Source organism: Osmia lignaria, chromosome 2 (assembly GCF_051020975.1).
Source record: "Osmia lignaria lignaria isolate PbOS001 chromosome 2, iyOsmLign1, whole genome shotgun sequence".
Lineage (NCBI taxonomy): Eukaryota > Metazoa > Arthropoda > Insecta > Hymenoptera > Megachilidae > Osmia > Osmia lignaria.
The window spans coordinates 9943515-9958722 of NC_135033.1; the positions used below are offsets into that span (position 1 = coordinate 9943515).

At 28.8% G+C, this 15208-nt stretch overlaps 5 protein-coding genes and 1 long non-coding RNA gene across 13 annotated transcripts; 3 read left to right on the forward strand and 3 right to left on the reverse strand.

The window, feature by feature from the left end:
- Positions 1-23: 23 nt before the first annotated feature.
- LOC117608664 (thiamine transporter 2) lies at positions 24-2879 on the reverse strand. Of its 2 annotated transcripts, XM_034334111.2 has the most exons (7): positions 2548-2879; positions 1980-2364; positions 1397-1813; positions 1000-1192; positions 767-905; positions 437-626; positions 24-156 (listed from the first exon to the last, which is right to left on the reverse strand). In XM_034334111.2, exons 1-6 carry the CDS (start codon positions 2668-2670, stop codon positions 480-482), a joined length of 1404 nt encoding a protein of 467 aa, XP_034190002.2. In that variant the 5' UTR covers positions 2671-2879; the 3' UTR covers positions 24-156; positions 437-479. The 2 variants fall into 2 exon arrangements, with proteins under 2 accessions (XP_034190002.2, XP_034190001.2); XM_034334110.2 differs by lacking the exon at positions 24-156 and having other exon boundaries at positions 178-626.
- A 567-nt stretch (positions 2880-3446) lies between these two features.
- On the forward strand, positions 3447-5599 carry Tmem43 (Transmembrane protein 43). Of its 5 annotated transcripts, none has more exons than XM_034333879.2 (6): positions 3447-3552; positions 3969-4151; positions 4223-4455; positions 4527-4827; positions 4904-5109; positions 5196-5598. In XM_034333879.2, exons 2-6 carry the CDS (start codon positions 4056-4058, stop codon positions 5476-5478), a joined length of 1119 nt encoding a protein of 372 aa, XP_034189770.2. In that variant the 5' UTR covers positions 3447-3552; positions 3969-4055; the 3' UTR covers positions 5479-5598. The 5 variants fall into 5 exon arrangements, with proteins under 5 accessions (XP_034189770.2, XP_034189765.2, XP_034189768.2 ...); XM_034333874.2 differs by having other exon boundaries at positions 3527-3653; positions 5196-5599; XM_034333877.2 differs by lacking the exon at positions 3447-3552 and adding an exon at positions 3559-3696.
- A 176-nt stretch (positions 5600-5775) lies between these two features.
- On the forward strand, positions 5776-10301 carry Upf3 (UPF3 regulator of nonsense mediated mRNA decay). 2 transcript variants are annotated; one of them, XM_034333616.2, is made up of 8 exons: positions 5776-6067; positions 6472-6880; positions 6957-7108; positions 7293-7358; positions 8262-8919; positions 8988-9283; positions 9363-10111; positions 10189-10301. In XM_034333616.2, exons 1-7 carry the CDS (start codon positions 5945-5947, stop codon positions 9576-9578), a joined length of 1920 nt encoding a protein of 639 aa, XP_034189507.1. In that variant the 5' UTR covers positions 5776-5944; the 3' UTR covers positions 9579-10111; positions 10189-10301. The 2 variants fall into 2 exon arrangements, with proteins under 2 accessions (XP_034189507.1, XP_034189508.1); XM_034333617.2 differs by lacking the exons at positions 7293-7358; positions 10189-10301 and having other exon boundaries at positions 9363-9766.
- Positions 8702-10614, reverse strand: LOC117608460 (uncharacterized). The gene is made up of 3 exons (XR_004582336.2): positions 10548-10614; positions 10402-10482; positions 8702-10334 (listed from the first exon to the last, which is right to left on the reverse strand). It is a non-coding gene; the product is annotated as an uncharacterized LOC117608460 (long non-coding RNA).
- On the forward strand, positions 10548-15204 carry LOC117608459 (WD repeat-containing protein WRAP73). 2 transcript variants are annotated; one of them, XM_034333619.2, is made up of 7 exons: positions 10548-10838; positions 11041-11223; positions 11282-11458; positions 14107-14376; positions 14437-14581; positions 14652-14861; positions 14927-15204. In XM_034333619.2, the coding sequence occupies exons 1-7, from the start codon at positions 10674-10676 to the stop codon at positions 15130-15132; spliced, it is 1356 nt and encodes a 451-aa protein (XP_034189510.2). In that variant the 5' UTR covers positions 10548-10673; the 3' UTR covers positions 15133-15204. The 2 variants fall into 2 exon arrangements, with proteins under 2 accessions (XP_034189510.2, XP_034189511.2); XM_034333620.2 differs by having other exon boundaries at positions 10554-10706.
- Positions 11465-14065, reverse strand: Elp2 (elongator complex protein 2). The gene is made up of 2 exons (XM_034333615.2): positions 12722-14065; positions 11465-12662 (listed from the first exon to the last, which is right to left on the reverse strand). The coding sequence occupies exons 1-2, from the start codon at positions 13903-13905 to the stop codon at positions 11516-11518; spliced, it is 2331 nt and encodes a 776-aa protein (XP_034189506.2). The 5' UTR covers positions 13906-14065; the 3' UTR covers positions 11465-11515.
- Positions 15205-15208: the final 4 nt, after the last annotated feature.

Here is a 15208-nt window from a genome sequence, read left to right on the forward strand (position 1 = left end):
ATAACAATTAATAAAGTATAATATTTTTAAATGATTTTCCTTCGAAAATTTAACAATATCGATGTTTTGTATATTTCATCTATATACACTGCACATTTTCTAATTAAATAATTTAATAGTAACATTTATGTAATTTATACTACATTCTTTTTTAATCTGTGAAAAAATATTATATTTAATACTATAAATTGGGCATATCTTATCAATAAAGATATGCATCTATAAGTACATAATAATTAAGTGTTTTTAGGAAATACATTTAACAGGTAAAAGTTCATTCATCTATACTTCAAAATGAACAGTATAACAATAAAAATTTGTACTGTTTTTGAACGATTATCTATTAAATATAAATAATACTACATTTTCTATTATTATCTAAGTAAATATTGCACCTGTAAAAGGAGCAATATATTTAAAATTTATAAATAATTACAGTATCAACCAGAGCTGTAAAATTTGGATGATTTTACTTCTTCTTACGGACGTACTTCTACTGTGGTATTCTCATTATTTACCCAAATATTGAATTCTGTACCTCTTCTACAGTGTTTTACAATATTAAAAATGCCTATTATTGTATATAGTATTGCTATCACAATAAAGTAACCACCATAAACAAAGTACTGAAAGAAGATACAATATAGGTTTTAACACTACAGATATACATGTAACTAATACCATGATAAAACAAATAATAGATACACTAATTTAATATACTACATATTAAACAAAAAATTTTAAAAAATTTCACTTCCAATCTTACCTGAGATCTTATATTTAAATTTAAATTTCCAGTTACTACAATAAGGGTTAATATAGTTTGTAATAATAGCGAAATAAAGGTATTTACACCAAATATTAAACCATAACTATCTTCTGATATACATTTTGCAATTTCAAAGCTGTAAATGATAAAATTACATGATAAATTAGGATACTATTTTCTTTTTATTGAAATACTGCACCTTTTTTAATTAAATTTCATTAAGATTATACCTTGCAACAGTAGCCATTGTATGGTAAATAATTCCAAATATTATATAAGCACCATACAATAACCAAATATTGTAACTATATGATGAAATTAATAATAAAGTACCTTCCACAAATGACATGAATGATACTACTACATCTCCTATCAGAGACCAATTAAATGGTATCTTTCCAATGAAAAAAACAGTAGCTGTACCTAGTAATAAAAACAAGGATATTACTTCTTTTTTTAATTTAAATTGCGATATAAAAATATGAAAGTTCAATGAAAAAAGATTTAAATAATTCTAATTGAACTGAATATTGTTTATAGTGTTTACATTGTTCTAAGCATCTAAAGTTACATGTTATGTATCTAAAAAACTATATTGAGTGTAAAGCATACAGGATATTTGCTCACCTATGATAGTGTATAAAGAATCTACAGCTCCATTATAAATCCTATCTCCATGTGATACACCAGTTTGCCAAAGTAATTGTATATAACTGATAATTTGTAAATATCCACAAGTAGAAAATGACCACCATATTGACCATTTTACAACATGATTATTTGAATATGCTTGCAAAAAATCTTTCCATAATAAAATATAAGCTTGTTTTATTTTACGTATCAATGAAATATTTGTACTGGGAGAATTGTTGTTATTGTGCTGTTCTGGTCTATGTAATACTTCACTTAAACTGTATGATTGTGATACTGTTTCATTATTACTTAAAGAATCATGATTTTCATAATTTTCATTTTCTTTATGAAAATAAATGGACTGACCAACAGAAGGTAAAAAACATGCCCATATTGTTGCAAATGAAGTAGCTAGAAAATAAATTTTACATTTTTCATAAAAAGATATTGTAAATATCTATAATTTACATAGCTTTTGAATATTTTTAATTCATAAATTTCTTTCTTAATATTTAAGTTATTAGGATAAAAATGAACTATTTCACATCAGTCTAAAAATTATTACTTTAATAAATACCTGATACTGTAATATAATTCAACTGATGATAATCTAATATATCAAAAGAGACTGTCAATTGTGCAACAATACCAGACATACAACGACCAAAAAGAGATGCTGCTTTTGTATGACTAGTTACTTCCTGATAATGTTTCCTATCAACTTTAGCATAAATATATGTATAGTAAGCCACTTCTGTAGACAAAAACAAGCCATAAAAGAACTCCACAATTTGTATAGTTAATATATCTTTTCCAAGCATTATCAAAAGAAATGTGATAGCACCAGAGAAACCACACAAAATAATGATAGGCTTATATCGTACAAAATCTGTTACTAAAAATGTAACAACTAATGTTGCAAAATAAGAATATGTTGCAACAGGAAAAATTTCTTGATTTACCTGAAAAATAATGATGATCCTGTAATTACTATGTAATATATAAAAAAAATGAATGATAATTAAAAATAAAGAATTTAATAACAGAAATTCATCATTTATTTTTAAATAAATAAATTTATTTTTTGAAGTAACAATTTCTGTAATTACATATAACTACTATATACAAAAAAACTCGATATTTACTTGAACATTTGTAAAATTTTTCCATGGTCCTGTTAAATAATCGGTAACGAAAGATTCTGAAGGTCTAAACTCTTTGAAACATCCAAATATACATAAAATACACGAAATTACTATCCACTTCATATTATAGGCATATTCTATTCTAATATTTTAAGCTTATACAAACTTAAGTAACATCGAACCACGTCGGACAACTAACACCGGAACCCGGAACGAATATGCTTCGTAGGTGACACAAGGCTGGACATGCGTTTTTATACGGATCTTGAATCTATGCCTTGAAAACGAGCGCTATCTGCTTTATTTTAGTATAAAAACGTGAAACATTTCGCATTGCAACAGACTAACGCAAGTTAACGCAAGTTCATTATAAAGCCATTGATGGTGTCACGCGTTAATTATAAATTAATTACAAAAGTAAATTGTAAATGGAAAGATACAATGATACAATTCTGACCTTCTCTGACTCTATTTTTTAGAAATCAGTCAAAAGTTTGTATTTTAAAAAGACCGCCATCAATTAAGTATTTTTACATTTTGATTCCAGCGCCATCTATACCAAAACGGCTGAAACTACTCAACAACTTACCGACCAGTTTCCTGACACTCGCTTACCGGTCGATAAGTTGTCGAGCAGTTTCAGCCATTTCGGTATAGAGTGCGCTGGCATCGAATTTTGATAATAATTTATGGCGGTCTTTTAAAAATACAATTACTTTAATAATTTTTGGTTTTTTGCAGATTTTAACTGGTTTCTAAAAAATAGAATTAAAACTGTGTTTTTTTAGTTGTTAATGTGAGATGTGGTAGAAGAGCGACTGTCATACCAACTATGCTCTGTAAATGCACACTTATCGTTAATCTCAACTAGGGGTGTCTAGGACCCCAAAATCATGATCCTTGAGAATAAAAACATGTCCAGTTTGTTGCATTTGTAGTCACTGCAATGCATTTGCAGTGATTTGCACGTGATTCATAGCATCATCGAAATTGCAGCAAAATTGTGTAATTGCATACATTTATATTTAATATATATACACGATGTAATAGTAATATTTATGGTGTAATTTTGGATGTACCAATTCGTGAATAAATGGGACATCAATGTATGCACGTTAAACATTTATTTAGAACTCCATTCAAAATATTGTAACTATCAGTTTTAATAAACAAGTTGAATATTGTAATTGTCACGTAATGTAATCTATTAAAATGTATCGCGCAAATGTAAGCATAAAAAGCACGTGTCAAAATTTTAAACAGTTATTTAACTTAACATTTATCTATATATGTGTATATTTATTAATGCAATAACACCTATTGCGTGTAGTATGTAATATTCAATCCACATAAATATTTGTATATATTATATACAATTCATATAGAATAATATAGTTTAAATATAAAAAATATAATTTTAGCAAAATGGGCAACCTCAAAGGGCAAACACCGAACCCATTCATCAAAATCGAGTTAATGGAAGACAGCCTCCCCAAATAAATGTTCCAATGACAGTCTCTGAGCAATTTAGAGAGTCATGGCTCACTGCTATCATTGGACTTATTATGTTTGCAACTGGCATGTGCCTTTTATTTTGGAATGAGGTTTGTGAATATTTGTGTATCTTAGCAAATGAATAAATGTGAACAACAAGAATATGCTTATAAAATTATAGGGAAGAGCAGTGAAAGTAGCACATTCTTTAGATGAAGCTTTGCGTAATGTAGCAGTACTTCCAAATTCAATGAAAGTATTACCTGAATATGAAGGACGTTTGATATATTTATCAGGAGCTTTAAAAATATCAGAACCATTAACTGAACCTGATTATGGAGTAATTGTATCAAGTGTGAAATTAAAACGCAGAGTTCAAATGTATCAGTGGGTTGAGATAGAAGAAGAAAGAAGGTAATTTCTACAACTAAATCTATAAACCTATTTATTACTTCATCTGTGTCATAGTAATGTTTGTACATCAGTTTTGGTGGAGTGACAGAGGAAGAGAAACATTATTATTATACAACTGAATGGAAGGATAAACTTGTTGATTCTGATCATTTTTACATCCGAACTGGTCATCATAATCCAAAAGAAATGCCTATTAAAAGTCAGGTGCAAATTGCAGATGAAGTTAAAATTGGAGCCTTTACTCTGGGAACTGAGTTAAAAAAAAGATTCAATGATTTTGTAGAAGTTACTAGTGATGAGAGACCAGAACGTAAAGATATTAAAATGCATTCTGGTTTGTACTATCACAGTGCTGATTTATGGAACCCACAGGTATAATTTTTGTTATTGCAATTCTCATGCAATGTTAAATCTTCTGTAGATTTAAATGTTATACTTTTATTTATAGGTAGGGGATATACGCATACAATTTTCGTATGCAGGGAAAGGGGGAGATTTATATTCTATAGTTGGTATGTTACAAAAGGGAACTATTGTACCGTATGTTGCATCACATGGAGAAGAAATTTTACTCCAAAGGAAGCATAAAATGTCAGTAGATCAAATGTTTCATCTAGAACATGTACACAATTATTGGCGTACATGGAGTATTAGGTAACCCTTGTTTGTAATCTGAATATGTTTAAACATTCCGTCATTTTCTTGAATTTAGGTGATTAAATAATGAATTACTATTTCAGAGGACTTGGCTGGCTGGTTTTATTTTTAGCAGCAACGTGTTTAGCAAATATATTGAGAACAGTAATTTTAAATTCGACGTTCTTATGTGGAATTATTGCAGTTGAATCTTTAACAATGTCGGTATCTATGTCTATTAGTTTACTAGTAATTGGTTTTGCTTGGGTGTGGTATCGACCAGTAATAGGTCTTTGTCTAGCGTTAGCATCAATTTTACCGTTTATTTATTCAACTTTAACATCAGGATCTCAATCGCAACAGCGTGATAATTATAGAAGACTGTAAATTTTATTTGCGTGTAAATATATGAACCTATGAAATTTCTTTTTATACTTCTATGTTTATTTTATAATGGTCTAAGAAAACATTATCTCAATGCATATTGCCAAGTATTATTTATGATGTAAATTATGACATGTATCATAAATTAATCTAAATATTTAAAAGTTAGACAATAAATTGTTTTATAAAAATTGTAGATTTCAACAACTGTTTTATCTTAGGTTTTAATTAATAATTCCCTAGACGTATATTTAAAAAATTCCCCATTAAATGAAAGTTTTTTTTCTCTAACCAATAGTTTTCTTCCTTTATGGTTAAGTGAATCAAGATGGCCGCGAAAACTTTGTAAACGGAAACGTTTATTTTGATATTTCAAAGAAAATTGCATGCTTTGAATATTATTTTAAACCAGAGTGAATTGAACTGACACTGAATAGATCTTAGTTATCAAGAAATTAAATAAATGTAGATGACAATGACCGAGGAAACACAACAATCTGAGTCAGCCGCACAAAATGAAGCACAAACTAGTTCTCCAGATGTTGGAAAAATTAAAGATAATAAAAAAGAGAAATGCCGGCCTATGACAAAGGTATATTCAATTAAAATGACACTAGAAATTTATCAGCCCTTTTATTACAAACATAAAATATGTTTTGACTACATGTAATGTCTTGTATTCAGCAGATTGAAAATCGAAATCTTATGTTCGATTTATAACATAATTTTGTAAAAAAGTATTATTTATGTATGAATCTTGTGTAAAATACTTTATCAGATTTTATAAAATAATTTATATTTTGGATATGGACAATTATGATAATATTATTAAAATGAAAACAAATTTAACAAGTTATATAGTTGTCCCACTTTTTGAATTAAAAAATAAGAAATACTTATGCGATGGTGGTCATTCATAAATGTCTTTGTAATTATTGTTAGAAATAATTTCTTATATATTAGCTAAGAATGAAAAACAATGATATATATTTATAGGTAGTAATAAGAAGATTACCTCCAACTATGACTCAGGATCAATTCCTGGAGCAAGTTTCTCCATTACCAGAACATGATTACCTTTATTTTGTCAAAGCTGACATGGGACAATTTTCATTTTCACGTGCATATATCAATTTTATTGAACAACAAGACATCTTTATGTTCAGAGAAAAATTTGATAATTATGTATTCGTCGACTCAAAAGGCACAGAATATCCAGCAGTAGTAGAATTTGCACCATTTCAAAGGTTACCAAAGAAAAGAGTAGGGAAAAAGAAAGATTTAAAATGTGGTACAATAGAATCTGATCCTTATTATATAAGCTTCTTAGAAAGTCTTAAAAATCAAGAAGCTGAATCTAATGTAGCACAACCAAAAACAGAGTACTCATATCAACCACCTGATAGTAAGTTATTTAAATATGATCAAACAACATTATGGTGTAAAACGAATTCTTATAAATTAATATTTGTCACAAATAGATACACCAAAAAAAGTTACAACTACACCTCTTTTGGAATATCTAAAACAACGTAAGCAAGAAAAGCAGCGTCTAAGAGATGAAAAACGCGAAGAAAGACGACGAAGAGATTTAGAAAGAAGACGGACGAAAGAAGATCCTATTATATCTAAGGTGATATATCTTGTGTTATCTTCATTTATCATTGCCTGATCCAGATTGAACTAATTCTAAATATGACAAATACAGTATAGAATGAAACAGCAATTAAAGAAATATATGATGAAAGGTTTAATCATAAATTTTAAGTATTATATTCTCTACTGTATTTGCTGATACTAATCTTTTCACCCTACAGTCCGTATATAATATTGAAGATAACCAGAGCAAGTATTCCTTCCTTTCTACTTCTCCAACTGGCAAGGTAGAAGATGTATTTTTTGAATATTCTACTAAAAGTATAACTCGTGAACAAAAAGAAGAAATTTCTACTAATGGAACAGAGAACATAACACAAGCGAGCAAAAGTTCATTAAACGTGCAACAACAATTTTACAGAAACGAAAATACAGAAGTATACATAAACTGTGTTAGAAGTATGACTCGTGTTAATGAGCGCTGGCATTATACTAATAAACAGCCGAGATTATTTTACATTTATGAGAAAAATTATAAAGATAAAGATGCTAATTATAGGAAGAATAATTATAATCATTGGAATAACATTACAAATAATTATATTTATAATAATACTAAATATGCATCTCATTACGTTAACAATAAAAATTATTTTTCTGCATTATCAAAATCTCAATTCACTAATCTGCATAAAACATGGAAAATGCAAATACCGGCAGAAGTATCAAAGTCGAGAAGTTGCAGTGCTATGTTCGATTATCAGAAACTTTATCCTTTCAAAGTAATTTGTGAATCAAGATTGCCAGCGTATCGTAAAAATTCATGAAACGGGAACTGCAAATCATTAGCAGGGAAATTTACGTTATGTATTTATTTACTGTACGTTAAAAAGTCACGAGGGGAAATGAATTATTTGCTATTTGTGCGATTTAGTTCAATGCTATTATTGTTTCTGTTTACTATTGTATGTCAAATTTATATGGATTTATTATAATGTAATTGATTTGTTATTGTTTAGTTTGTATACATTAAATTTTGTAAGAGAAATTGTTTTTAGAAAAAAATATTAAAGGTCTTTGTTTCTTTACTGTAATTCATTACATAGATTGATATGTCACAAAGTTTCACTGATATACAAATTTAAATAAAAAGATACATTATTTAAAATAAAAATTTCATTTTGTTGTAGGTATTGAAAAATCCAGATCTCGATAAGGAAATGTGTAAAGATAATAAAGAGAATAAAGAGGAAAGAGATAAGCTTTCACCGAAAGATTTGAAAAATCGTATTAAGAAAGAAGATAAATTACGTGAAAAAATACCGCGTGATCGTGATTCGAAGTCAATAACAAAAGGATATAGAGAAAGAATTGAGGATAGAAATAAGGATAGAGAAATAAAACATCAAAGACGTCATGAGGACAAAAAACTATACGGAAGGCGCGATGAGAGAGATGGAATAAAGGATGATAGAAGAATTGATGGCAATGATAGAAAATATGATTTCAAAGAGGATATTAAAGATTTCAGGGATCGAAAAATCGAGGAAAAAAGGGGTAAAAGCTACGAGAAAATGCGACAAGAGAAGAAAAGACTTGCAGAAACCAAAAAACAAAATGTAGAGTTTAATGTTGATATGGAAAGTAGCATAAAGTCAAGAATTGAAGACGAAGATTTTCCAAGAAAAGAGTCCCAAGTTGATTTACATGAAAATAAAGACAGAGGGGGATCCGTAAGTGATACTGAAGTCACTAAAATCAGAGAGAAACAGGAAAATAATGAAAACAAGCTTTTACTAGAAAATTCTATCCAAGATATTGAACAAATGAAAGAGCAGAAGAAAACAGGTATCAAACAGAGATATTGATAATTATTTGTCGACTCTTTATAATAATGTTTATTAAATTATTTACAGAAACTACATCAACGATAGATGAAAGTAATAAAGATATTGAAAAATCAAAATCTAATGAAAATATTAATAAAGATAGTAACGAGAATGATGATTCTCAGGAAAAGAAAGATTCGAAAGTTACAAAGAGGCGTAGTTCACTTGAAAGTGGGGGAGAAGGTGGTACAGGAGATGGGAATTATTTAAGGCGACACAAGTCTTTAGATGGCGGGGATCAAAATAATTTACAAAAGACTGAAATCGAAGAAAAAGAAAAAGACAAGAAAGATCCTCGATTAGAACGTAGGATTCGAAATAAGGTATATTTTTATTATTATTACCGTATTACAAAAATTTCATTTCTAGAATATTTTTAATAAAAAAAAGAAATGTTAACAGGATCGTCCTGCCATGGAAATTTATCGCCCAGGAATGGGAAAATTTAGTAAACAAAGATTAGAACGAGAAAAATCTAGTACTAACGATGAACGAGCATCTCTTTCTCAAAGTCCTACTCCTAATCCTAATGCTTCTAATTCTTGTAAATCAGGAAAGCCTGGAACTGAAGTACGTTCTATGACGTTTAAACGTAGCATTAGTCGTGATTTGGTATAACGATAACTAAATTTTACAAATCTGTTTCGATATTAGTGATACACGTGTCAAACATCTGTTAATATACAAGATTTTTACACTAGTCTTTCTCACAGAGTAATAGTGTCATACAGTGTATCTGTTGTATACAAATGCATAATAAAATACAGTGTCCTAATTACCATTATAGTTCAGCTAGCATACATAAATGTATGAACTTATTTTACAGTAATAGGAGAAAACTGTAAAACATTTTAATGTAATTAATTACATTAATTTCTGTTTAATCTTTTAAATGTGATATATATATATAAAGATACTATGTTGTAATATAGTACCATCAACCATCTAACTGTTACTTTACGTATTTATAATTTTCATCTAAATAAATATTTTTTAAAACTAATTATCAATGAACACGATAATACTGTGAGATAAAAACTTAGGGTCAAAAATAATTAAGTAAGTCAAATTAAATTAAAATTCTAATAAAGTCCATTTTTTTACTGTCTTTACCATTTGGTACGGTTAAGAAAATAGATACACTGCAAAAGGTATTTTATCATTATTTTTATTAAAATAATTAAAAAATCGATTTGCATGTACTTATTTATTATACTTTCCTTTTTAGCCTTAGTTAAACTGAGATAACTGAAGATATTTTTGGAGAACATACTGGTGTTACAGCCTGTTTATTTTTCTTCGGACGCGGCAATGCTAAATCGATACCCTTATTTCGGATTGATCTTACACTTGACATAGGTAGATTTACAGTAGCTAATAAAAATAGTAACAATCATACATAAAAAAGTAATTGTTTGTTTACAGAAATCGGAATACATACATCGTCTTTGAGATTAGATTGATTCATCAAAACCAGAACTTGATTTAAGTTCATGCGATTTTTCTTTTTTCTTACATTTTGCTAAAATAATTTTATATCAGTTATATATAATATTAAAATTACTATTTTCATATTAAAAAACGTACTTATTGCAGATATGCTAGAATCGTTATCCACTTCATCATCATCATCATCGTGTCTCACAATGGTGGGATGGTGGAATTGGTTTGGGATGTATTTGTATTGTATAAATTTTATTTAAGGAAGCCGCAATGTCATCAGAAGCAGAAAATGGTTTTATACGGGTGAATAATCAGTTATGTTATTTTTCTATAGATGGACAATTTTTCGCAGTTGCATATCAAGCGAATTTAATCATTAAAAGTAGCAAAACCGCAGCTACTGTTCATTCGTTCATATTTCCAAGTATAATTGAGGTTAGTGCATATGAAATTAAACAAACAGTATTGAGCAAAATAGACTTTTTTAGGGAAAATGACGATGTAGAGGAAGTAGGAATTCAAATGATCTAATGTTTGACAAATTTATACATTAATATTTTATATTTGTAAATATTTAGTACTATTATAAGGAATAAAATACTTTATAACAAGACAATTGTCTTCTGTTCTATCACAGTATTTGGAGTGGTCCAAAAATAGTGAGTACATTGTATGTGCAAATATTAAAAAAGCTATTATTCAGGTGTATTCTATTTATTACCCTGAATGGAGATTTAAGCTTACAGAAGGCAGTGATGGTTTAGAAAGCGTTAACTGGTCTCCTGATAATAGACACATTCTAACATTCTCAGATTTCAATGTAAGTAAATACATAATTTTAATATTAATATATATAATCATTAAAATTATTGGATTAGATTCAGATATCAATATGGTCCTTGGAAAATTTGAGCGTAACTCACATACAAAATGTAAAGTCTTCTTATAAAAAATTATATATAAGTCCAAATGGTAAGAAATTAGCAGTAGTAATTTCAAATGAAGGTGAAGATCAAATAGAAATTTACAAGACTGATAGATGGAAATTAGATAAAGTAAGTAGTTAAATATAATTAAAATTGTTTACTTTATTATATAAAAATGCAATTATTTTATAAATCTTTTAATTTTGAAATATTTATATTGTATATTTTAACAGTATGATCAGATCCACAGCTTGCTAGTTGTAAGGTATTTAAATGTTCCTTTTGTGGTCGAAATTTAAGCCTTTTTACAGTTAAATGATGTGCTTGAGATGAATCAAGTACAATATATTTTTCCCATACACAATTATCAAAAGATCTTTTTATCTTTTGTATTTCTATGTACCCTGTTTCGAATCCTATTGCTAAAACGTGAGAATTTTCTGAAATATTTTGTAAAGAGAAAGCAAGTGCTGTTACAGAACTTTTCAAATCTAAACTTGTAGTTGGAATAATCTTATTATCTCTAAAATTTGGATTCCAAATTCCGATTTTTCCGTCTCTAGAACCAGTCGCAAAGAAAGATGAATCATATGTCCATGAACAACACCATATTATACGACTATGAAGATTATCTTTCTTTGAACTGGCTGCAATTAAGGTATACATATTATCGTCGAATTTAAATAACGACCACCTTCTGTCTCTAGATACAGATACTAAATATATATCATTTGGTGAAAATTCCATTTGTGTTACTGTTAGCTGGTGAGACACGAGTTTTTGAGTTTGTGTCCATGTATTTGTGTTCCATAATAATATTGCAGAATATTCGAATGATGTTGATTTACATGCAGTTGCTAATAATGATCCATCGTGTCTAGCAGCTATAGAAAATATTTCATATCCATGACCATATAGTTTTTGTACCTCTGGCCATAATGTATTTTGCATTAACTCTTCTTCTGTTGGAGGAATATAATTTTCATTTTTCAAATCATGATTTGCAGTCTTTATTTTATTATTATCATCGAATGTTGCTTTGTTGGTTAATCCAAGAGCAGGTACTGATGCACTATCAGCTACCATATTTTTAAAATCATCAACATTGGCAATTTTCATTAAACAGTTCTTGAATGCTGCTGAAGCTGTAAATATACGCACAACCTTTTCTTCTGCCCCTGAAGCATACATGCAGGGAGTTAACATGACTAAACAGGACATGTCATATCCATGAATTTGTGGGCGTCCAATTTCGTGCCAAAATTCTGTTTTTTCATTTTGCCAAGGTGCATAGATTCTTGTTGTTTGATCTGTACTTGCAGTTACAAGAAACCTGTAACATAAAATTAAATATTACCAAGTTTATCTGATCTTAATTTTAGATATATGTACCTTCCATTTGGTTCCCAGCTAAGGTCAACTACTTCTGCAAAATGACCACTTGGTACCGACCTTGGGATCCAATTTTTTGCATCATCTGAATATTCCCAAATATGAAAAGATCCTTGATAACCGTGTGCCAATATATTCAATCCATTCCCACTAAATTTACATCCATAAAAACCCATTAAATTACCACCAACTTCACCGACTCTTACTTTTTCAGACCAAATTCCAGTTACTTCATCTAATTCCCATATAATCATAGATTTATCTAACGAGCAAGACAATAATTTTAAATTATTCTTATTTGACTGCTGTGGATACCAATGTACGCCATAAATCCAGCCATCATGGCCACATAATACAGACTCCAAAGTGATGTTGTACTTTCTATCATTAACTACAAATATTTGTTCTTTTTGACTTAACTCATCATTTAATAATTCTGTTTTGTTTACAGATATTTTCCATAAACGTATCATAGCATCTTGAGATCCACTTGCCAACAAAATACTATTTTCTGTATCCCAACTAAAATCCATACATCTTACCCAATCTTCATGTCCAATTAGAACTTGTACTTTTATGAAATTACTATCTTTTGGAACATTGTAAGTAGGTACATATAATTCAATTGTTGAATTTTCAATTGCAACAGCTAAAAATGGTAAATTTGTTGTTGGTAGATGATAAAAACAAGCTTCTATTGGAAGCTTTGTTCCAAATGTAAGTGTTTGAAAGCATTCTACAGTGCCACATGTCTTTCTCAACCATAATTTTAAATCTCCTTTTACTGATCCAGTACATATCAACAGTTTTGGAAAGCTTTCATTAATGTGAAAATTATCATCAGAAAGGTACAGTGAATTACTAAATGTCAGAATGTCACCATGTTCTATAATAGACGTATGTCTGTAATGTTCATCAATTTTGCTCCATATAATAGCTGTTCCATCTACTGAACTGGATAATATTTCAAATTCAGCTTGTAAGTTTCTATGCTTAATCCATCGTAAAGTATTAATACGCTCTTTATGTCGGTAAAGTGTATTTGTTACTTTGCCAATTTTTGAAACAAATGGATCATAAATTGCAACTGCATGACATGCTGCATAACAAATAAGTCCATTTTTGCCCCAATCAGTAGAATGTGGGACCCGATTACAGGCACATGATATATAAGATGCTGTCATTATCTTTTTTATTTTTAATTAATACATAAAGTGATTGTGAACATATAATCTAACCTTAGAGAACTAACAATACGCCATGCACGCCGCTGTTTTTATTCATTTTAAAAGATGATACCTTTTTAACGCGAAAATTCCTAGACATAAAAGAAAATTTCTTCTGTAAATTTTTCAAATATATTATTTCGAATTTTTTAATTTTAGAAATTAATATGTGGACGTTTGAATAGTATCGATGGAATATGCTGGTCGCCAAATAGCGAATTGTTATGTATATGGTGTTCCTTTAGCGATGAAGCAAAGTTAATTATTTATTCAAATAAATTAGAAAGAGATATCGCGGTATTTTGTCCTGCGCAAATTTCAAATTCATCTGAAATAGAATACACCTATGAAAAAGAATTAAAAGGAATTGAAAATGTAACGTGGATGCCCAATGGACAGTTATTAGCTGTAGCAGGATTTAATGAAATGGTATGCATTTTTATTTATTTATAAATGCGTAGTTAATAAATAACATCAATTTTTGTGCAGGTCGTATTATTAAATCACGTAACATGGAAACCACTTTTACAGTTACATCTTGACCCAGTAATTAAAGAAAATTATTTGAACAAAGTATACAAAGATGTTATAGTACAGACAAATAAAAATATTAGCTTTTATGATAAACATATCCGTAAGTAACATCATTATAGATATAAAACTTTTTATAACTATCGCTAACGTTAATGAAAAAATAATTATAGTGGAAGAGAAATCGGAAAGACCAATAAATATAAAAATTGGTAAAAAGGATAATATCGACAGGCTTTCAGTTGCTAAATTTGATATTTTAGTATTTAGTTTTTGCGGCCAATATTTGGCTATAAAACACCAACTTTACCCTACAACATTATGGGTTTGGAATATTAACGAGGATTATCTTGATTATTTGCTTCTTGAAAATAACATTACGTGTATGTATCTTGTTCATTTTTATTGTAAAAATATTGTTCATATTATAATGAATTTGTTTTCTTAGCTGTGAAGTGGAATCCCACACGTGCTCATATGTTAATATTTTGCGAATGCGCGCACATGTTTGAATGGACACCAAGTAGTGCAAGGTGCATACCAACTCCGCGAAATATTATAGCGTTAGATGCTCGATGGCACCCAGAAGGAAATGTTTTGCTACTTTGTGGTTATAACAAAGCAGTTATTCATCAGATTGAAAACAAATCATGAATCATTTAAGATAATATAATATATAGAAATAAATTAAAAACTATATAAATAAATTTCTATTTATTTTTTCAACATT

Excerpts from the sequence above, each read along its gene's own strand:
- LOC117608664 (XM_034334111.2), bottom strand. The coding sequence starts at position 2,670 with ATGAAGTGGATAGTAATTTCGTGTATTTTATGTATATTTGGATGTTTC. Across the intron at positions 1,193-1,396 it reads TTCTTTATACACTATCATAG|GTACAGCTACTGTTTTTTTC; the intron begins GTGAGCAAATAT and ends TTTTATTACTAG. Across the intron at positions 627-766 it reads ATTTAAATATAAGATCTCAG|TACTTTGTTTATGGTGGTTA; the intron begins GTAAGATTGGAA and ends ATCTTCTTTCAG.
- Upf3 (XM_034333616.2), top strand. The coding sequence starts at position 5,945 with ATGACAATGACCGAGGAAACACAACAATCTGAGTCAGCCGCACAAAAT. Across the intron at positions 6,068-6,471 it reads AATGCCGGCCTATGACAAAG|GTAGTAATAAGAAGATTACC; the intron begins GTATATTCAATT and ends ATATATTTATAG. Across the intron at positions 7,359-8,261 it reads CTACTTCTCCAACTGGCAAG|GTATTGAAAAATCCAGATCT; the intron begins GTAGAAGATGTA and ends ATTTTGTTGTAG.
- Elp2 (XM_034333615.2), bottom strand. The coding sequence starts at position 13,905 with ATGACAGCATCTTATATATCATGTGCCTGTAATCGGGTCCCACATTCT. Across the intron at positions 12,663-12,721 it reads AGCTGGGAACCAAATGGAAG|GTTTCTTGTAACTGCAAGTA; the intron begins GTACATATATCT and ends TTTATGTTACAG.
- Tmem43 (XM_034333874.2), top strand. The coding sequence starts at position 3,621 with ATGTACCAATTCGTGAATAAATGGGACATCAAT. Across the intron at positions 4,456-4,526 it reads GAGATAGAAGAAGAAAGAAG|TTTTGGTGGAGTGACAGAGG; the intron begins GTAATTTCTACA and ends TTTGTACATCAG. Across the intron at positions 4,828-4,903 it reads CTGATTTATGGAACCCACAG|GTAGGGGATATACGCATACA; the intron begins GTATAATTTTTG and ends TTTTATTTATAG.
- LOC117608459 (XM_034333619.2), top strand. The coding sequence starts at position 10,674 with ATGTCATCAGAAGCAGAAAATGGTTTTATACGGGTGAATAATCAGTTA. Across the intron at positions 10,839-11,040 it reads TATTTCCAAGTATAATTGAG|TATTTGGAGTGGTCCAAAAA; the intron begins GTTAGTGCATAT and ends GTTCTATCACAG. Across the intron at positions 14,582-14,651 it reads CTTTTATGATAAACATATCC|TGGAAGAGAAATCGGAAAGA; the intron begins GTAAGTAACATC and ends AAATAATTATAG.